Source organism: Schistocerca gregaria, chromosome X (assembly GCF_023897955.1).
Source record: "Schistocerca gregaria isolate iqSchGreg1 chromosome X, iqSchGreg1.2, whole genome shotgun sequence".
In the NCBI taxonomy this organism is placed as follows: domain Eukaryota; kingdom Metazoa; phylum Arthropoda; class Insecta; order Orthoptera; family Acrididae; genus Schistocerca; species Schistocerca gregaria.
This window is the reverse complement of record NC_064931.1, coordinates 183,012,521-183,036,176: the sequence shown is the minus strand read 5'-3', so window position 1 is coordinate 183,036,176 and position 23,656 is coordinate 183,012,521. Positions and strand designations below refer to the sequence as shown.

At 38.6% G+C, this 23,656-nt stretch overlaps 1 protein-coding gene across 1 annotated transcript in view; it reads left to right on the top strand.

Annotated features, from left to right (window-relative positions):
- The window catches only part of LOC126298893 (protein obstructor-E-like), a 79,556-nt gene extending 68,509 nt beyond the window's left edge, over window positions 1-11,047 (top strand). Inside the window, exon 5 of the mRNA XM_049990432.1 lies at window positions 10,429-11,047. Coding sequence (XP_049846389.1) covers window positions 10,429-10,579 — 151 coding nt within the window. The 3' untranslated portion in view covers window positions 10,580-11,047. The remainder of the gene's footprint in view (window positions 1-10,428) is intronic.
- Window positions 11,048-23,656: the final 12,609 nt, after the last annotated feature.

The following is a 23,656-nucleotide window of genomic DNA, read 5'->3' as shown; positions in this document are numbered from 1 at the left end:
TAGCCTCTCCAAGATGTTATTCAATCTGTATATTGAGCAAGCAGTGAAGGAAACAAAAGAAAAGTTCGGAGTAGATATTAAAATCCACGGAGAAGAAATAAAAACTTTGAGGTTCGCCAGTGACATTGTAATTCTGTCAGAGACAGCAAAGGACTTGGCAGAACAGTTGAACGGAATAGACAGTGTCTTGAAAGGAGGATATAAGATGAACATCAACAAAAGCAATACGAGGATAATGGAATGTAGTCGAATTAAGTCGGGTGATGCTGAGGGAATTAGATTAGGAAATGAGACACTTAAAGTAGTAAAGGAGTTTTGCTATTTGGGGATCAAAATAACTGATGATGGTCGAAGTAGAGAGGATGTAAAATGTAGACTGGCAATGGCAAGGAAAGCGTTTCTGAAGAAGAGAAATTTGTTAACATCGAGTATAGGAAGTCGTTTCTGAAAGTATTTGTATCGAGTGTAGCCATGTATGGAATGAAACATGGACGATAAATAGTTTGGACAAGAAGAGAATAGAAGCTTTCGAAATGTGGTGCTACAGAAGAATGCTGAATATTAGATGGGTAGATCACATAACTAATGAGGTGGTATTGAATAAAATTGGGGAGAAGAGGAGCTTGTGGCACAACTTGACCAGAAGAAGGGATGGGTTGGTAGGACATGTTCTGAGACATAGAGGGATCACCAATTTAGTATTGGAGAGCAGCGTGGAGGGTAAAAATCGAAGGGGAGACAAAGAGATGAATACACTACGCATATTCAGAAGGATGTAGGCTGCAGTAGATACTGGGAGATGAAGAAGTTTGCACAGGATAGAGTAGCATGGAGAGCTGCATCAAACCCGTCTCAGGATTGAAGACCACAACAACAACAACAACAACAACAACAACAGGCAAGACAGTCATAGGTGACACAAACAAATAGGCTTTCAGAACTGAAACAGTATTTTAAACCTGAAGCTAACAGTCTATGTTCCATAACTTGACAGTTATCTGCACTATCTTGACAGTTACTGGAGCTTTAAACAGAGCTCTAGCATCAGTCGCTGATAGTGTGTATGTGCAGTGGGTGTCAGCCACTGATGTGTCAGCTATTGGGGGTGTGAGCTACTGTCAGCTACTGCGTGTGTGTCAGCTACTGGTTCTGCAAATTGTACTGTAATGCCAATAGCTGACGGTGTGTATGTGCAGCAGGTGACTGCAACTGACACAGACACATGGCAGAGACTTACACCATGCCAGAGAAAAAACTGTAACAAACTGCTCCATTTTACAGCAAGCTTTGTAACAAATTGCTCCATTTTTCAGTAAGCTTTGCAACAAATTGCACCATGTTTTGGCAAAAATTGTAACAATCCATCTTACAACAAAATTGTAACATATTGCCTCATATTACAGTAAAATCTTTTCCATATGGACATGTTACACAGGTACACATTTTAGCATAAATGGTGGTGTCTAGTGTAAGCATTTTCAGGTGTAGCTATCTCTCAGTCTGTTTTAGAGTTTAAACATTTTCTGGCACATCGTTTTCCAGGATACCCATTTTCAATTGTGATTGCTTCTCAGCGTCAATGTTTCCCATTATGTTTGTTTCTAGTGTAGACATTTTCCAGAGTAACTATTTCCTGTGAAACAGTTTACAGGGTAACTGTTTACAGTATAATCATTTCCAGTGGAACCATTCTCCAGTGTTACCATCACCAGAGTAACTGTTTTCCAATGTAACTGGTTTCTAGTGTAACAATTTTCCAGTAAAATCGTTTTTCAAGGTAATTTCTTCTAATGTAATCGTTTCCAGTGTAATTGCTTTGTCACGAATGGTACTAACAACCAAAATGCGTAGTCAGGTTTGTGAGGTCACATGCCACAATCATTGCGGAATCATGTGGTCAAGATAAGTGACCTGTGAGTGATCTCATTATGACATCAGAGTAAAGAGGTATGACTTTTGCCCAAATGAACAGGTTATTGAGCTGAGCAATCGACAATTGGCCTCACAGATCTGACAAGTGTTTCATTTCTTGGAAGAAGTTTTGATGAAATTTTATACTGGTAATGTTTACACTGGAAGTGGTTACACTGGAAAATAGTTACAATGGAAATTGGTAACAGTAAAGAACCGATACATTGGAGAACTGTTACACTAGCGAATGGTTGCATTGGAAATTAAGTACGCTTGGAAACAATTCAGCGCAAAGTGGTTACACTGGAAAACAGTTACACCAGAAAGTGGTTACTTGAAACGGTTATAATGGAAAATTGTTACGCTGGAAAGTGGTTAGACACTGGAAAACAGTTACACCAGAAAGTGGTTACTTGAAACGGTTATAATGGAAAATTGTTACACTGGAAAGTGGTTAGAGTGGAAAATAGTTACATTTTAAGATTCTTACACTTGAAAATGGTTACGCTGTAAAGTGATTGCACTGGTAATGATTACACTGGAAAATGGTTGTTGTTGTTGTTGTCTTCAGTCCTGAGACTGGTTTGATGCAGCTCTCCATGCTACTCTATCCTGTGCAAGCTTCTTTATTTCCCAGTACCTACTGCAACCTACATCCTTCTGAATCTGCTTAGTGTACTCATCTCTCGGTCTCCCTCTACGATTCTTACCCTCCACGCTGCTCTCCAATGCTAAATTTGTGATACCTTGATGCCTCAAAAGATGTCCTACCAACCGATCCCTTCTTCTATTCAAGTTGTTTCACAAACTTCTCTTCTCCCCAATCCTATTCAATACCTCCTCATTAGTTACGTGATCTATCCACCTTATCTTCAGTATTAATCTGTAGCACCACATTTCGAAAGCTTCTATTTTCTTCTTGTCCAAACTAGTTATCGTCCATGTTTCACTTCCATACACGGCTACACTCCAAACAAATACTTTCAGAAACGACTTCCTGATACATAAATCTATATTCGATGTTAACAAATTTCTCTTCTTCAGAAACGATTTCCTTGCCATTGCCAGTCTACATTTTATATCCTCTCTACTTCGACCATCATCAGTTATTTTACTTCCTAAATAGCAAAACTCCTTTACTACTTTAAGTGTCTCATTTCCTAATCTAATTCCCTCAGCATCACCCGATTTAATTTGACTACAGGAAAATGGTTACAGTGAAAAATGGTTACACTGGCAAACCGTTGCACTGGGCTTCACCATCTGTGCTAAGATGTGTACGAGTACAATGTGTACGTATGACTACAATTTTACTATAACATGAGGCAATTTGATTCAACTTTGCTGTAACATGGGTTGTTACAATTCTTACTCTAACATAGGGCAACTTGTTTCGACTGTTGCTGTGATTAGGGCTATCAACAATGCATTTGGGAGAATTGTAATCACCCACTTCTGATGCACACTGTCAGCTACTTGTGTAAGAATTCTGTTTTAAGATACAGTAACTGACACCTACTGTCAAATTATGGCACATACGCTGTCAGCTTTTGGTTTTAGAACACTATTTCAGTTCTGAATGCCTGTTTGTTTATGTCGACTGTCATTGCCTTGCCTGTTTAGCACGGTAGTTTCACTGTATGACTACATAAGTTAGAATTATCAGCAGATGACAAACGTTCTGTTAATAAAGTTATTGCCCTATCGTGGGGTCACCATAATGTTTGACTGACTTTGAAGGTTAAAGCATAGCAATACTCATTTATTTCCTATATGAATGTTTATTACTGTTGTTGAGTATGCACCAACTTTCCAGAGGTTTTTGTTAGTGGTATGGATAGTCACCATTTGCATATGAACAAAAAGCAGTTATTATCTGTAGGCATTTTTTAAATCATGCTGCTATGCTAAATCCATTCCAAGCATGGGAACATGTATGCATGAATAGTAAACTAGCTGAAACTTCATCTGTGAGCATAAGATGTTGCCAGTGCGAATTTTGCGAAAATAATATTGTTTATTATAATTCTCGTGGAAAAGTGCACTTTAAGCTCTAAGTTAGATTTTTAGTAGTGCCCATGTGTGTTTTGTTATAAATGTTTATGTGTTTTAATGAATTAAATGTGTAATACATAAATCGAAATAAACTTTGTCTTTAACTATGTTTCATCTCTGTCTTGTTGCTCCACTGTCTTTGTAAATGTTGTGTTGTACGTAAACATTTCATGTTATAACGTCCTCCTTGTGTATTAAGAAAATATGCGGTTTAATTGATACTTTGTATTAAAAGATCTTGTCGAAACATCTACTTCTCATCCTATAATGGTGCTTGGTCAGTCCATGTCTATATTGTTTCTTTCTGTATGTCGTCTTTTGGAGCATTACAATTAAATATTTGGTATTTTCTAGTAGTTGACTATCGGAAATACAGCTGCAGTACTTCATCACATCCTTTGTTTTCTGAGCTGTTCTTCCATATGAAGTTTGTTTCAGTTGTCATTCCATCTTAGAATGTATTTCTTTCTCTTTATATATCCTGCTAATATGTACTTATTTCCTGTAGACTGTATCAGTTCAGTAAAGTGACTCTGCTTGTAGAATATTATTTATTCATTGACAGTCACACAACAATCACACACAACTACCAGCAACCATCTTCAGATCATGTTAGTACATTAGCAATACATTAACAGATTGGTGTATGTTCAAGCACATCCAACGTCACAGATGTAGCTTGTAGTACAAAGGCAGGATATGTACTCCCAAGGCAATAAACTGAACTCAAACAGCCGCTGGTGACAACGGAAATTGGTAACTGTGTATGACCATTGCGCAGTTTTATTGGGAAATGACTAATATCTTGAAACGAAACATATCATGGTATACTATCCCGTCAGGGTATAATGTCCCACTTCACAATAGTTATTGTTATCAAGAACTGATAAAGTGCATTGAATATTGTTCTTTGTACTCGCTTTAGTGTGCAAATACGTCGTCCATAATGGGCAATTTTTTAAGGGCTAAGAGTGATTAGATGTAAACAGTTATTGCTATACTGCTTCAGTCACTTTTATTCTTATTACAACAACACCGCACGCTTCGATGATGATGCCACCATTTTCAGGTGAGTTATGGCATATTTAAATTGTTGAATTTGTCTCTGCAAAGCAGAAAACAGATGCGTATCTTACAAACGAATTTAACAATGTAAAAGTATCTTAGAGCACCTGCGTGACATGGCGTGACCATCGAAATACATAGTGGTGTTATAAAATAAAAAGGACTGATACAGTTTACACATAATTATTTCCTGTAGTTTGTATACAAAACGTGAGTACCGATAATTAGAATTACTATAAAGATTCGCAAAGAGTCGAATTTCACATAAAAGGGGAAGGGATGGAAGACAGAAGTGAAATGCGAATATTTATGTTTATTTATTTATTTATTCATTCTAAGTGATTTTCTAGGTACAACAATAGACCTATTTAGTCATTTTAGTCGACTTTCTAGATGCAACAATCGACCTGTACTTGTGAAATTACTCTTTTCTTCGACCGAACGGTTTCGCGTGTTCAAACCTATTTATTCCCTTCCCACACAACCGTTCGAAATTTCAGGATATTTATTCTGTTCCTCTCACTAAGGTCATCTGAGGATTCATAGCAATTTTAGTTATTAGTTATTTGCTTTTGCATTTGCACCTAACATCAGTAAGGGTGGCTAGAGATAGCGCATCGCGAGATTGTCCTGGCTTACATCGCAAAACTCTCCGCAATGTCTCATGGAATGAGGATAATCTAAACTGCTGATGATGATCTTTCCTCTTACTGCGACGATGAATCTGGCGCCCCTCTTGGTGCCACCAGAGAGAAGGAAGTTATGTACTGGTACCAGGTTTCATCTTCTTGCTTCCTTTCGTTTACTTATTTATCCTTAACAACAAAAAGGCAATGCTGCGCGACGCAAGCACTCTTCATAATCTCCCACAGGAAACAGAGCCTCACGTGGCGTGTAACGAGCAGGAGAAAGGTAAGAATGAAGCATTAGCATTAAGATATTATTCTCTAAAGCAGTATGGGATTCCCACGTGGTCTAGACTATTTGGTTCCCCCCCCCCTCCCCCAATCCTTTAATATGTTTCTGTTTTCCTTCTGCGTGCTGATTATTATCAGCTTGTTACCTTTTCTCTTATAATTTGCAAACCATTTTTATTTGTCAATTTTTTTCTGTAAACAACACTTTCTGCTGCGTCTTGTTACGTTATTTCGAATTCAGCTACGTTCAAACTTCTTGACTCTAGGTTTTATTAAAGTAATTTATAAGAGTCCTGGAAGACACAAACAAGTTTTTCTTTTGGTCTGTATTATTTTACTATATTTCGTAAGTTCAAGACTAGGGTGACTGTCAGTGAAATTTCGCAATACTTCTTCCTGATGTCTCTGATTTGTTGGCTCCGTACTCACACAGTGCTTTGTTTAAAGTACTCTGGCCTCACTGACCAGTTTTTTTTGCCTATTTCTCATTTATACGGTACATTCTCCTGTGGATACTTTCATTTGGCACTGTTTTTAAAACTAGTTACTTAATGTAATCACTCTGTTCGAATATGATATACTAATTCGCTGTTAGGAAAATTTATTTCCCGTTGCGATTAATAAGCGTTATTTATTATCTGTCTCCTAGCTGAATGATTGGTATTTCTGCATGTATTACACTTTCGGCAAGTATAGCAAATTAAGCTGCCAATGTCAAGCACTTTAGCTCAGTACTGTCTTACTCAAGTTCTCTTTGTTAGTAATACATTCTGAACCATAATTTGCAATTGCGGACATGGCTGTATTGGATACGTGGAAAATATAGTAATCAACGTGTTTCGCGTTGATAATGTACAAGTCAATAGCTGAATTTTCCTGAAGCCACTGCACCACCTAAGCTGAGTGTAGTAGCCACTGATGGTACAAAAGACGTAACATCTGTAGTGTCTTATGGGTAGCTCCAAATTGTTCTGAAAACAGTGATTTTTCCGGCAACGTGACCTGATGTAGATCCCTATGGCAATGATAGGTTTTCTGTGACAAATATGGTCTGAGGTGAGGATAGCACAGCATCATGCTGTATCCTGAGTCCTGGAGAGATCAACAGGCTTGATTCATTTGACTTTACAGATCACATTACACTTTTGCAAATATTGGAACATCCTGGAATAAGAATAATAACTTATCATCGGTTCCTTTTGTATATAGAAAAACGAAAGCGAAAGGCTGTCCTCCGTTCTCAACAAAAGGAAACAAATTATGATGTGAATGTCTGATGATTCTGTTCGGAGTATCGTTTGTATCATTGATCTGCCAACAGACTTGACAGTTGACTGAAATTTTATTTTATCTGCAAGTGAAATAAGTGTCTTTGTGAATGACGCGAAATCTGTGGAAATGATGAATGCGGTAGTGGGTAAATCCAATTACTTGTTTATTTTATTTGCATCAGAACACAGTATGTGCAGTTTCTGATACAGAAATCTGATAAAAATGACATTCCCAAGGTGAACGAAATATCGCAGAAGTCAAACAATTTAAATTCATAGGATGCGTAATAGATGAAATGTTGTGTCGGAAATATAACATTCAGGATCTTGAGAAAAACTGAGCGTTTATGTCTCCACTATAACACGATTCTCCATGATAAATGACACTGATAGCTTGGGTACTTCCCTTATCTTCTCGCTATTATCTCCTGTGGCATCATAACTATGGGCCAAGACTGTATTTTCACAAAGGGATATTAATAGAGAGGAAAAGGACACCGTGGGCAGTCTGATACCATCTGCGAGCTTTGTTTTAACCTTTATTCAAGCGTCTCGGAATACTCATTGTACCATATGTGTTCATATTCTCCGTCATGTGACCTGTGGCTAACAATATGGACTCATTCAACTGCAGTATGTAATTAGCAAATACTAGATCGAAAAATGATTTGCGCATGGCTGAAACTTGCCTAAATTATGTGCAGAGGGGTGTAATCTATTGGGCAACCTACATTTTTTGTAGGCTTCCCGTAGAACCGAAAAATGATGGTACAATGATTTTCTGGTATCGTGTATTGTGGCAGTATTATTTTACAAGTTCCAAGATTGAGTACTTTTGGATCAGATGATTACATAGTCAAGAGGAAAAATAAAAATGAGGCGCCAGGAATTATTATTGATAATAGTTAATAGTAATAATGAGCCATAGTAGTGTTGGTGGTGTAAGAGTTTGAGGGTAGCATTCGCTTTTGTAATGGTAATATTTATTGCAGTTATCTGTAACTGTAGTACTTGCAGCAATTCTGTCTGCTTGTAATAAAAACTGGTATCTCATTAATAACGTAACTATTAGAAAATGATAAAATAAGGGTGTAGAAAAAGTCCTGTTACATAACATCAGGCACAAGAGTGTTGATTTTTAACAGAAACTACTAGTTTTTTGTTGGTTCACTTACAGACGGTTTTACATTGCTATCACATGTGACAAATGGATGTAGCAATGTACAACACAGTTAAAAGGTAAGAGTAAAACGCTGCTGAAAGCTAAAAATATTAGTTTTTTTTCTGGCATATAGCTCATCAGGTCTAGTGCGCAAATGAGTTAACTGATAGTGACAAATGCAGTGTCACACTGCTCATTCACATTTAATCACTACTGACAGCATATATTGCACACACTACACAGAAACATACATATACTTTTCAGCTGATGTCAGGATCACAAAGATACTTTTACCTCCCCCCCCCCCCCCCAAAAATCACTCTCTTCGTGATTTCCCATTTGTCCGTCTGGAAAACAGAGTCTCCATTTCTTTATAAGGAAGAGAAAAGTCGAACTTAGAAAGAAAGGGATCTTTCGCATATTACTTTCAAATAACATGCATTATACTATGAAAGTGTGTTGTAGAACGACAGAGGTGTTTTAGCATTTATTTAATTTACATATTTAGAACCTTTGTATTATCTAAATAATTATTTAATTTATAGTATTTAAAAAAATGTGATTTAAATGACATTACAAATATATTGGTTTTAGTTATCTAACAAAAGTATTAATAATGGAAGTAGCAGTAAAAGTTGTTCCTCTTTGTAATAGAATATTCTTTTTATTTTAATTGCAGCAGAGACACAGAAATTTGGGTTTGTGTGTTTCTCTATTTTCTCCCAACTAGGTGTGCGTACTAAAGAACTATGTCACAGAATGTATAATAATATACACACTTAAATAGACTTAACAGAATGATAGAACATACAACTATCAAGTTAGAGAATGAACATAGTACTGTAATTAATAATAATAACAACAAAATATCCACTAAAATTAACGTTGTTTTAAAAATCTTCACAAGGTGCATAGAAATGGAACAGGCGTGCTAGTAGGAACTATCCTAACATGTCTGAAGCGTGTTTTTATCCCAAAACTGCATATTCAACAGGTCCATTTGAAGATGGCATGGATATGAAGGCCAAAACCGATCGTGGGCTTAGGTAAAGTACATGTCAGCAACTGGAGCGGCCTTCCATTAATTAATATCATGATACGGCCTCGAATCATTTGGGAAAACGCAAAGCAGCCACTAAACGGAATGTTTTGATCACTTAAATATATCCCTTTTGAATAACCATGAACCATCCCGTTTAACGTCATTGAATAAAAGTACACAAAATAAAGAAGTTGGAGTTTATCACACATGCTAACTGTGGCATATATTTTGATCATATGAGTAGCTAACACAGAATTACGTGTAAAAAATTGAGCATTCTGTGCCTGATAGCAACTGTCAGTCTATTAGGTGTGAACTGGGAACGATTTTTATCCAATAAATTAATCATTTTATTATTCAGTTATGATGTGATTACCTAGCCTTCCGAAACTACTTCGATATATATTCGCCGAATACGAATTACTTGGCTTCAGCTAAATTAGGTGTAGGTGTACTGCCTAGGACATATAAAAATTTCTTCCGCTCGCGATAAGTGGGAAATACGGCGGCGAGACCCGGTCCGGCACAAATTTTCACATGTCACCAACAGGAAGTACATCTATATATAATACAGCTGAAGCCAAGTTATTCGCATTAAGCGATTTTGTTTCGAACTTGTATTTGTATCATTGACAAATAAAATGCCTTTGGAGCTATGCCAAATTATGCATATTATAAAAAGGAGTGTTCCAAAACTGAAACCCTGAAAGAAGATTCATGTTAAACTGTCCAAGTCAGACGTAAGATAATTTTATATTATACAATGTAAAGCAACTTTCTTCATTCTGGATAAATAAGAGTGAATCCAAACTTTCGGCATACTTATCAGTATGTTTCAGCCTCTACAGTCAAAATTCATTATCCATATCGCAAAACATACCCAATGACTGCAGCTTTTTGTCAGAATCTTTTATTGATTCAAGCAATTAGGAGTAAAATATTTTATTAGATTGTGGGCGAATGTGGAAGATTATAGCTAAGAGCGGTATTGTCGATATGTTTCAGTGCGGACTGGTACAAGGGCGTGCTGACAGACGAGGAGCTATACGCGCTGGAGCACCCGAAACCTAAGGTGAAGTCGCAATCGGCATACAAAACGCGCAACGGAGGCCGGCAGCGCCCAGCGACAACGTCGCAAGAGGAGGACGCAGCCTAGTGGCCGCCGCGGGAACTACCGTCTCCCAAGTCTTCACGCACCACATGCACAATGAGGGCAGCATGCGTCCTGTACGCGCCCCTCCTTCCAGTGAATCCATCCTATTAGGTTAAGGTAGAAGGCAGTGACAGCAGTGATGGCAGTACTGCACTGGTCGTACGTTCCTTAAGTTTTACAAACTTATTCTTCTCAATTTGCGTATCTCAAAGCAATCACATCGATTTTTACTGTCACATGCATTTGCTTCTTGTCATTGAATTACACAGCTATGTTGCAGAAAACACAAATTAAAGCGTCTGGAAATTCGAAACATGTTCAGTATTGCGCCTCAGATGTCATGTTAAAAGTAATAATCATTATATTTATAGCTTATTTTACTATCGAAGAGGCTAAGAGATGCATGTCATTCAGCATTACATTATAATTTTGTTTTCGATAAATAAAGCATATGCAAATTTCCGATGAAAATGACCATATATTCATACCTGTAGTTTCGCAAAATAATTATTTGTTGTGTCTGTGTGTGTGAAACAGAGCGAATGAGTAATACTGGAATTACAATTCATTAAGAAAGAGTTGCAAAAACACACTAGAAAGTTTAAAGATTAAAGTAAAATCTCCTATGTTATTACACTTGCTTCTGTCCCACCCTGTTTCTATCTGACGTGTCACTTTATATGCCACTACACTTACGCTACGTGTCCACAAAGTACAACATAACAAATAAGGGGAGTTACAGCTCAATGTATTGTGGAGAGAGAAAACTATCTCTGATTTAGAAGAATACGAAAGAGAACAGACCCGAGATTTACTGAACGAGCCAGCGAGACACTAATTTGAAGTACCATAAATTAAAGAATCCACAGAAAACATGAATTCAGGTGGCTCGAAAGGGATTTTAGCCCACTTCCCATTTACGAATCCACGTCTTAACCACTGCACTGATTACTAGGTTTGTTGAAATTATAGCATATCTGAGAGACGACCGTAATTGAACTAAATTATACATGCTCTGCATTTATGTTTGATGTTACCTTTAAAATGACATCGCTGTACATATGCCAGCTTTAAGTTGTCACGACTACGGGAAGTTCACAAATAGCAGTAGCTTCTGATGGAATTACACTCCTGGAAATTGAAATAAGAACACCGTGAATTCATTGTCCGAGGAAGGGGAAACTTTATTGACACATTCCTGGGGTCAGATACATCACATGATCACACTGACAGAACCACAGGCACATAGACACAGGCAACAGAGCATGCACAATGTCGGCACTAGTACAGTGTATATCCACCTTTCGCAGCAATGCAGGCTGCTATTTTCCCATGGAGACGATCGTAGAGATGCTGGATGTAGTCCTGAGGAACGGCTTGCCATGGCATTTCCACCTGGCGCCTCAGTTGGACCAGCGTTCGTGCTGGACGTGCAGACCGCGTGAGACGACGCTTCATCCAGTCCCAAACATGCTCAATGGGGGACAGATCCGGAGATCTTGCTGGCCAGGGTAGTTGACTTACACCTTATAGAGCACGTTGGGTGGCACGGGATACATGCGGACGTGCATTGTCCTGTTTGAAGTTCCCTTGCCGGTCTAGGAACGGTAGAATGATGGGTTCGATGACGGTTTGGATGTACCGTGCACTATTCAGTGTCCCCTCGACGATCACCAGAGGTGTACGGCCAGTGTAGGAGATCGCTCCCCACACCATGATGCCGGGTGTTGGCCCTGTGTGCCTCGGTCGTATGCAGTCCTGATTGTGGCGCTCACCTGCACGGCGCCAAACACGCATACGACCATCATTGGCACCAAGGCAGAAGCGACTCTCATCGCTGAAGACGACACGTCTCCATTCGTCCCTCCATTCACGCCTGTCGCGACACCACTGGAGGCGGGCTGCACGATGTTGGGGCGTGAGCGGAAGACGGCCTAACGGTGTGCGGGACCGTAGCCCAGCTTCATGGAGACGGTTGCGAATGGTCCTCGCCGATAACCCAGGAGCAACAGTGTCCCTAATTTGCTGGGAAGTGGCGGTGCGGTCCCCTATGGCACTGCGTAGGATCCTACGGTCTTGGCATGCATCTGTGCGTCGCTGCGGTCCGGTCCCAGGTCGACGGGCACGTGCACCTTCCGCCCACCACTGGCGACAACATCGATGTACTGTGGAGACCTCACGCCCCACGTGTTGAGCAATTCGGCGGTACGTCCACCCGGCCTCCCGCATGCCCACTATACGCCCTCGCTCAAAGTCCGTCAACTGCACATACGGTTCACGTCCACGCTGTCGCGGCATGCTACCAGTGTTAAAGACTGCGATGGAGCTCCGTATGCCACGGCAAACTGGCTGACACTGACGGCGGCGGTGCACAAATGCTGCGCAGCCAGCGCCATTCGACGGCCAACACCGCGGTTCCTGGTGTGTCCGCTGTGCCGTGCGTGTGATCATTGCATGTACAACCTTCTCGCAGTGTCCGGAGCAAGTATGGTGGGTCTGACACACCGGTGTCAATGTGTTCTTTTTTCCATTTCCAGGAGTGTATCTTCACTCTCTCAAGAAAATGCTGTAGGAAGACCTCTTAGAGAACGTTTAAATCAGCTTCTGCCTGTTAGGGTGGGTTAAAATTGAGGACGAGCTTCGTATATGGTCAGAATGTAGGAATTATGTTGTGGAACTGTGCAAAGTGTTTAACGAACTTAAGAAGATCAATAAAGACAGAAGTAAAAGAAGGAAGATTAACATTTTGTCAACAAAGAGACCATTGAAGTCTGAACACATGCAGAGCTGGACAAGAAAGTGAAACAAAATCAGTTCCTACCTTTTCAAGTCACCATAATGGATTTTAGGGAACCGCAAACAACTTTCATTCGTATTGCCAGATTGGGACAACTCCACACGAATTCGAGTCTAGTCTCATAATCATTGCCCCAACTCTGTCGATCAATGTGAAAAGAGCTTAAAACGAAACTAATAAGATGAAACGTAGCTCCTGTACAAATATTCAAGAGAAGTCGACACAATATGTTCGATGTAGTGTTCGTTACGGCCAGACATACTACAACCATCCGGTCATAACTGTGGGTTCTTTGATTCCTTTGGGAGACGGCTGATTGGAGCTACAAAATGTGTAACAATAGTTCACTTTATTACAAAATGATAAAAAGATTTACTTGAATTTATACAATCCATTGACACAGGAACGAGCCGAAAATTTACAACAGTCTTTGAACAGTAAAGTATCGATTGATACACACAATTACAAACACTTATCTTGAAGTACCAAAGTACAGTTTCATCTGAGACTTGAATAGTACTAGTGACCTAACTAGATTATGCTAATCGCTTCATCGCAGTCACATTTAGGATGGAACGAGCCATCCTTCTTCAGGAGCACCTCCCGTTCGTCATTACGGATTGCAGCGAGACGTCACTGATGTCTGTAGTATTGATGCTCGCTGCCGACTTTGGTGTGTAACCACGATCTTTTGATGATAACACAGTGTTCAAGTGAAATATGAAAAAAGTAGGTTTCAGTATGCTTGATAATGAACAATAACTGCGAAACAGTTTGCAGTTTAAGTCCGTAAATAAGATAAGAAAACGTATTTGAGTTTGAGACGAGTTTTTGAGTGGATTGTTATAGCTACAGATGCAGTGGCCAATTAGGTTGACCCAGATATAACTTTCAAATAACTAAAAACTCGTTGATTCTCTACAAGAGTGCAGAGAGCATTTGAAATGATTGATTGTTAATTTATCTGCCCTTGAAAAGTAAGTGAGAGGTCTATAGAAAGCATTTAATGACTCAAGTGATACTGTAAAATGAGAGACCTGGGATTATACTTGTGACACCTGCGAATTACTACGGTACTAATTAGATGGGATCTAAATTTTCACAGGGAGGTTAATCATATCCAGTCAATACAGGAGAAACTCTATAAGAAATTGTGTAAAAATTACATCGAACATTGTAGAGTGGGTGTTGAATAGAATATGCAGGAATTCTATAAACTTTACGAAAGAGCAGGAACAGAGTAGCTTCGGTGTATCCAGGTAAGTAATTTATGGGAAAGGGCTTCAAAATATGTTACAGAGATTATTGATTAAGGAAATATTTATGACAAAATGTGTTAGAGAGGAAATATACCAGTGTGTGCACTGAAAAAGCACATTCATAACTTCAGTCTGTGGACAAATCCACATTCCAGGTACAAAGAACACATCTCGGCTTTTGATATTTATATCTCTGCAAAATCTCTACAGACTGATAGCTCGGCCTCCGTGTGAGATTTATGTACTATAGTAATTCACAAGTGGAATCAGGAAACAAGCAGTCCGTCTGATGCAACAGATAATTTGCCAGAAAATAATGTAAAGGGATTCTTAAAAGACACAGAAAAAGAGTCAAATGGTAGTTAAAGTAAGACGTGCAGAAACCTTAGAGGACTTTGTGCTGATGCACTAATATGTAAGAAAATGACACTGTAGTCGGACAAACGGTTGTCTCTTCCCAGTAGAATAGGCACCACTTGATAATGCCTTACAACATAAAAATCTATTTATTTACGAACTCACAGACGAATTTATGGTCATATGTATAGATTGTTGAAAATAATGCATTTAAGTTTCTGCAATTAATGGTACAACGACGGATCTGCATTCTTGATAGTGTATCAGAAATACACCTTATAAGACAAGTAGCAGTCGATTTCGATTTTCCCTGAAATGTTGGTATGTTTGCGAAATTTTCTTCCAGGGTTTTAAGACAAACCCATTAGAAGAAAAGTCTTCTGTAATGCTTTTCCAAAACATGAAGAACTGTTCCTTCCATCCATCCAGATCTTTTAATTTTCTCTAAGGAAAAGTATTACACTTTCAAATGATTTTTTCGTGTGTATACAGTTTTGAAGGAAGCTCTTCCATGCTATCTCTAGATGTTGAAATATGCTCGTGATTGAAACTGTTCGATGTACATTGATCTTAATGCGCAGCACTCTGAATTGACAGCTAAGATAAATTCTGGATTCCATTCCAGCCTTTCGTGAAGAACAACTAAAGCAACAGCTTAGAAATAGTTAATGCTTTTATGAATTAAAATTTTTTGCTAGAAGCCTCATTTTGTGATCTTCGGATATTTGTCCTTGATGTAGAGTTTTATAAGTAACCTGTAACGTATTTCCAATTTTTCTGTCATTACCAGAATCATTCTGTGTGTACAGTCGCACAATCTCGCAACAGTTCGAGAATTGGTAGTACGTTTAACTTGGTGATTCTTGGTTTAGTTCTACTTTATACTACCCGCCAGGCTTCGCAAGCGTAGTACTAAGCATCTAAGGCCGGATGACTTGCCTGGCGTAGCGGTACTAAATTTTACACGCAACATCCCCTCGTGAAGCAGTCTGTATATTAGTGACAACAGTATCAAAATCCGTGCAGTAGTTCCTTGACATACCGACGGAAACCACGGCGTGGGACTTTAATATAATAGTATGTTTAAATTTAGCGAGAGAGTGTCCTCGTGATGGAAATATTGTAAATGCAACTCAGAAATGCTTAGCAAAGGATCAGGTGATTCACTGTAGTTCTTGCTAATTGAATTTGATTAAAGATTCCTGTGATTTGCTACCGATTATTGATAGAGGCCATTTTACGCTTTAAACTTATCTTATTACCTAACATTTTACAGCAACATTTACGCTACTTCCTGCTTTACCACTCAAACGATAACTGCTATTTTAACTTTAAAGATAGCAAACACTTTAAATGTCGAGAGAGAATGAAAGTATCCTCATTACCATGAAGATTACTAGCCTAACTTCTTTTTGTTGCCTTTCCCTTTCATAAAATCTGCATTTCAATGAAAGTTTAAGGAGTCACCCAGTTTTTTTCTGTCGTCATTCTGCAGAAGGAATTACAGTTAATTCTTGCTGATGCACATGATCATAAATAATAACATACCAAATGATGAGAGATCAGTTACACTTACTTACACTGTATAAGAGCATTAGGCTATGAGCTCGTTAGAAGTATTCACCATTTGTTGTCATTCTGTTTCGAAATCTTCATCTCCGAGTGTATCCTCCACTTAAATTCATAGATGATATTTGTAACGTAATCGCATCATCGTACATACTTACCATAACAGTCACAATGTTCTTCTGTTGTTGTTTGCATTATATGTGAGATGTTTCGCTCCACAGACGCTCGTCATCAGGCAGAAAAGACATACAAAACCCTTAACTGTTATTTATATTAACAACATACTGTCATCTAACGTGATCTATAAGTTATTTGCCATTATAATTATGATATTAATTTAGTTGATAGCGTTTTGTCAACAAAAATATTATTTAAGAGTTTTGTGTTACTTGAAGCTTGATGATGAGCACCGGTGGCTTGAAAAATATCGCAACTACGTTAACGTTAACTATGACAACCGTATACACTGAAAGTGGTTATGGCCAATGTGTATAACCTTAATTACGACACAGCCACGAAAACCAGTATCGCCAATCGTTATCTCTTTCTGCACTTAGTCCTATATACTGCTTCAGCCCTTATGAGATTACCTGAGCATCTACTAGTACTTCTTGGTACAACATTGAATTTTCTGACTGCATTTGTGGGAAGAATTTGAGATTAACGTATTGGATTAATTTTTTATCTGAAACATCTTGCTGGCATTTTTGGTACTCCTAAAACTAAATGATGTTAAACAGTAGCAAAAAACGTATGACGAGAATTTTTCCCCTGCTTCTGCTAGTCTGGCTCTTATACTAATCTTACATGGACTACTTTGTTGAAGTTACTTGCTAAAGTGCCACTAAAGCTTTCCTTATCTTATTAGAATCGCTATCTATTCTGCATCTGTTGTCATTTGATTCAAAGTGACTAAGCCATTTTCAAATACTGCATTCCTATTTGCTCGAAATTCTACTTTCCTTTCCTTTTGTTCTTTCTCAGTATACAAAGTAAAAAAATGGATGCACAGAGTTGCTGTAAAATCTCACTCTTTTTCTCACGTTGTATTTATTCATTTCTCATTTTTGTCATGTCCAGGTGATATTCACAAATATATTTTAAAATGTTCTTTAGTCATTAGATCAGGGGTAGCATTATGAAAACTTCAAACTTTTTACTTAGTGTTATGAAAACTTTCGTCACAGTTGAATGCTATAAAATTTCTTGGTTTTGCTAATTTTCTCCAAACATGACAGAGTAATATTTACAAGTCATATGCATGTTCTACACGCAAACTTATAATTGTTCGAAAACTCCTCAATTATTTTAATCTTTTTACCTTTCAACAGACAAAAACATGATGTTTTGGTGCACTCTACTAAGCAGGAATAGCAAACAGGTTAGAATGTAACTTCTTGAGCGTATATTTTGAAACTAACTCAAACACAGTAGAGCTCCTAAAATACGAGTTCAGCTGCTTTTATCACCAGAGGAATCCCCTGCTTTGGGGACACGTAAGTTAGTAAGTTAACGCATTTTATACTTTTAGATCCATTGATGTCATATAGGTTAATATTTTGTGGTAGCTCCCTACCTAGGCAAAAAGTATTCATCGCACTGATGGAAGTGATCAGAATTATATATGAGGTTCACTCTCGCACGTCTCCGTTAAGTACTTATTCATGGATGAAATTTGTTGTCACCCAATGTATTTGAGTTTCCGATTAACTGTGATATTTAAAATGTCGTTCTACAATGAAAAATAATCTATACTACCATCTTGTGAACACAACTTTTTCATCGTGAGGAATGAAATATATTGTTGCAATCAGCCTTGAAAAGTAGAATGGTACAATGTAGTGGTGTCTCGATGTGCGGAGTGTAATTTGTTTCTCTTTGACACCTTCTTCAACTAGTCTGCCGCGGAGTTAGTCTAGAGCGGAAATATGTAGTCAATTATAAAATTTCAAGTGACCAGAAAGTAAGAAATACTGCAACTTTTTCTTTCAAATAGAAATGTTACACATTACAGCCTTTACCTCAAATACTATCTATCGAACACAAATTCAAAAATACATATCGGACCCTTGCACATCGCCCGTAATGTTCATACCAACTGAGCCCTCAACATACGACTCACTGTTTCAGTTGTGACAATATTTATTTTCCAAACTTGATAATAGCCCTCCTGATTACGTTGTTGCAATAGCACTTGTTGAATAAATGATACCACAGATGTATGTCTTATCCAGAGCCTAACAGTTGTTTCGAGAATGAACAGTTCACTCTGCAGCAGAGTATACCTTCTTTGGAGACGGTTTGACAGGGGGCAATGCTCGTACCAGAACGCCAAAATCGGAGTTCCACTCCCGTCCGGTTACACAGTTTTAACAGTTTTAATACGTCAGAATTTTCCAAAACTGTGCACACCAGAAAGCAAAACGAAACGTTCGTTTTAGGGATTGTGTGGATTCCATAGATGACCTCCTGCAATTGTCCGATTGGTGGTTTGATGAGCGACATGACTGCCTCCTTTTCACTTCTCCTCCCCCCTCCCTCGCCGCAAAAAAAAGTCACCTCTCCTCCACTGCCTCTTTTTATAAATGAGCTTGCGATCAAACTTTGAACGACCGCAGTACTGTTGGGATACTAACTAATGATAAATAATTATTGATATATGTTACCTTTTTCCAGTCCGTACTCCTGAAGTTATTAATCTCATTTCTCCGATCTTTTGTTTCATTTCTCTAATGTTACGGTAATGGCGAAATCATATTTCTTTTTTGTAACTTCAGCACCCTTCTCTTTCATCATTCAATTTGTGTTTCATACCTGCTGTTAATTTTATTGGTGAGTCACATATAATTGCTCCATTAATTTCTAAATATCTGTAGATCCTTCACCTCTGGTGTATGTGTATGTCTCATTTCACTCAAGGTTTTCTGTTAATTTCTTTCCCATGTTTAAAGTATTTTTTACGTCTTTGTTTTTCCCTTCTGATACTTTCCCTTCTTTTTATTCAACTGCCTTCGATGATTTTGCTATGTGCTGTGAGATGTTCAATCACTGTTGCGTAACTGATCAATGTCTATTCCCTGGAAAAGTTCATTCTTAAAGTTAGAAGGTTTCATGTCATTATTAGATTATACCTGACTTCCGATTGTTTGATATTTTATATTCGAAAGTCTTTGTTTAAGATCTATGCAACTGTCTTTTTTGAGAATAACACCCTGAAATGTGAATTTGCCACTACCAATTGGAACCTGCCACAAAATCATAGGGATTTTCAACCCATTTCGTTTTTCTATATTCTCTGCTAAAATTACCCCTTTTTAATGTTCTTACTTTAGTTTTTTGGCATATTGCGGTTAAAGTATTTTAGTATTGTTTAGTATTAGGTATTAGATCCTCAGGTCTTACTTACCTCCTTGTGAGCCTGGAATGTAGACTCGATGGTGGCTGCCTCTGATTTGGTTCCGATGACGACGGCATTAATTTAGTCAAGTAACATTTTAGTTAAGGTCGTTACGACTCTACCTGAATCGGGAAATTGTAAATAATAGCTTTTGTACCGTCGAGACGTTAGCTTTCTCAGTGAATAAGTTGCCATATTGCTAAGGAATCAGACACGATATCAAGAAAATCTAGTTGCATATCTCCGTACAGTCATTATATATTATGAGTAACTCCCTTTGGAAGGCCATGGTTATACCTTTCCCCATGGCTTCTCTTCACGCCACCCCCTCCTCAATCTCCCTCCCCAGACTCATTCCAATTAGTGCACCATGTCTAAGCAGGGCATTAAATCAAAGGAAAAAGCGAGAAAGCGCGATAGCCTTATTTTAATCATTCTTCACTCGAGGTGTTACAAACACTCTGAATTAGACAAGGAATTTTGTTCATACTGACATAGCCATTAGAAAATTAGAGTGTACATCCTTAGAAAACGGTTTCTGTCTTTACTGACGTAGTGCCATTACGTTCTGCACTAAGTCGTTGAACGTCAAAGGACGAGAAAATGCTTCGTCTTCTTACAAATATTTGATTCTCAAAGACAGAGAGAGAGAGAGAGAGAGAGAGAGAAAGAAAGACAACATATCTAGACTCGGCACACAAAAATGTCTCGGTTCCATAACAACGTTGGCTATGTAAAGGTCAGCAATTAAGGACGCCCCCCCCCCCCCCCCCCCCTGGATAAGCAAACGAGGTAATGGATGGGTGAAAAGTATGACATTCTGACTGGAAGAAGAGTAGTTGTCTGGGAAGTTTTGTTCATTTCGTGGGAAGAGAATATCTCCCAAATCAGTACTTTACAAGTGCAATACTGAAGAGAGCACTTAGAGACGAAATTGACCAAAGACATACAGGGTGTCCCACAATGACTGGTCAGTATTGAGGGATATGGTAGGAACAACCATTTGAAGCAAAAACCTCATGCGAACATCTGCCCTATTCCGAAAGGTTTTTAAGATAGAACATATTTAACATATATAGTTATTTTTTCTGTATTGTTTAATACATTGTCAGGTTCACACGTGTACATATATACAAAAATTTGTAAACTTAACAACACGCGTTTTACAAAGTATCAATTGAAAAATACGTATTTTAACACATAGACCTGTAAACATGTTTATTGGTAGTAGGACTACGCTTCACCATTTCAGCAACGTGCTGTTGTTCCGGTACAGATTATTGAACTATACGTTCAGAAGAAAAATGGGAACTTGGAAGAAGAGCTGTTTAAGTAATGTGCTGAAAATTCTGGAAACACATTCTACGATCAGGAATTCGACGTGTCGGAAAGCACCGACGGTATTCTGTGACAGCAGCAGGAGCACTACCATCGCAGAAACCATCGCAAAAACGATGCTTGTGGCTCTGTAAACTTTCCCAGCGTAGTAACTCGTCATCAGGACACAATATTTCGGCGGTCCATCTGGACGCCATATTCAGGTGAGAAAGATGGCGTTCAGATGGACCACCAAAATATTGTGTGCGTATGACGATATGTTCCCGCTGCAGACCCGACATGAATATCACATTATGATGTTTGTCTGGTGTGCCCTCATGAGGGTGCGGAGGACTGCTGTAGGACGAGCAGAGTTGTGCTCTAGCGAAACTACGGTTTGGTAGTTTTGTACACTACGTAAGTGAAGTGCTGAATGTTAGGATCACCGGTAGTATTGGTAGGGAAAGAAACATAAATGAATGAGAGAAACTGGAAGCCGATCATTTTTCTTTGTTTTTTGTTTGTTCGGTTGTTTATTTTGTGCGTAATTAGAACCGCGCATTATTCAGTGTTAGTCCATTGTGTATTTTATATCCTTACAGAGTATAAATTGCATTTTAAAAGCAATAAAAAATAGTTCGTTGCACAGTTACTGCGCTTTTGTATAACCAAAGCAATTACTTTTGATGTAACTACAGTTTACATGCATTAACATAAAACATATATGTAATTATTGTTGTTATTTTGTACTCAACTGAACGTTCTTCAACATGATCAGAGGCAAGAGTTTCCAGTTATTACTGATAAATGAGAAAGTTGTTTATGAATAACAGTACACGTTGTACATAAGTTCAAAGAAGTATTGAAGCGATGTTTGATATATTTTTGTTTTGAGGACTTTTGTTTTACCTCTTTGCTGAGGAAATTGTATTATCTAGCGCTATACGATAAATCTATATTGTTTTCTTTATTTTTGCTACGACATTCCTCTGATTCATATTACAAATCAACTATTTTCGAAAAAACCCTTTTTGTAAACCCTCGTCGCCTGTTTTGTAAAGGCCTTGTCGCTACTGCTGTGGACAACGAGTTGCCACTGTTGTTATAGTAGGCAGAGTTTGTGAGTTCGTGAAGTGGATTCTGGTGCAGTACACCGCTAAGACAATTTCGCCCTGCCACTATTACACAGCTATTCCCCAGGGTCAGGTAACAGGATAGGATAACGAAGGCTCTACAACACTCCAACAAATCTGTAACAAAGTCACACAAATGAGTTAAAAAGATTTACTTATCTTTGTAACTTGTTGGATAATGAAATCTGCCACACTGCACGTAATATAACGCGAAAAAGGCCCTCAATAGTTAAATGCAAATAATCGTAGGTAAACTACACAGTACATAGCAAATCCAGTTTACAACAACTGTCTGTTCAGTCCTAAGAGTTCACTAAACGACGTTCCCTGTCAAGGTCGGCCCTGGAAGATGATCTATAACCAAGTGGGTGAGAGCTGCTCTTCTATCTTCCTCGCAGGCTTCTGTCCGTTTCCGTCCGGTCCTTGGCGGATTGTACTCGCCTGGAAATTGGCCGAGACGAAGTCGACATTTCGTCCTGAGGGCTGCACGTGGAGCTGGTGGAACTCGCGCAAGTGGCGGGTCTCTAAGCCACTGGCGTCAGCTCGCATCTTTGCGCCTTGGTGCTTTTGCGCTGGCTGAGTCGTGTTCGAACGACACAGCAAGCCTAAATTAAGTATTGCCAATTTCACTTTTCCTATAAATACCACTTATTCTTAAGTAAGACTGGAGGATGCCATGTAGAACAAAAACGTTCCGTAGGTTATGCGGCCCTTTAGATATCCTCACTCAGTTTCTCGACGGTTCACCACTTCCAGTTTTCAGAGGAATCTAGTAAGACACTGAGTGCATACGTAAAGAAAGCGATCGTTATGAGGTAACGGCCGATACACTGCAACACACTCAACATACGGGTAACATGGGTACGACCTTAACTACCAAAGCTAGTAGGAAAACTATCGTAGTATACCCTTACTTATGGTACTCTACGGTAGTTTTACAACTTTGAGTAGAAATTCACAATACAGGTAAGTAAATGCAACGACAATGTTTATATTTTTGGGATTCCTTCACAGATCACTTTCACTAGGTAACTAGATAAATACAGAGAACATGTAAGGTGTCAGGCAAATCAAACACCTTCCACGAAAACCCTGACATGATAACAAATCCGGCAGTATGTCACACAGCTCCAAATAAATCCTGAAATTAAATTAACCAAAGTAATACGATCAACGAGTGAGCAAATGGAATCCTCAGACCAACAAAAGAAGGCCTAAATGCATGTCATACCTTTCCACCGTAAAACAGAC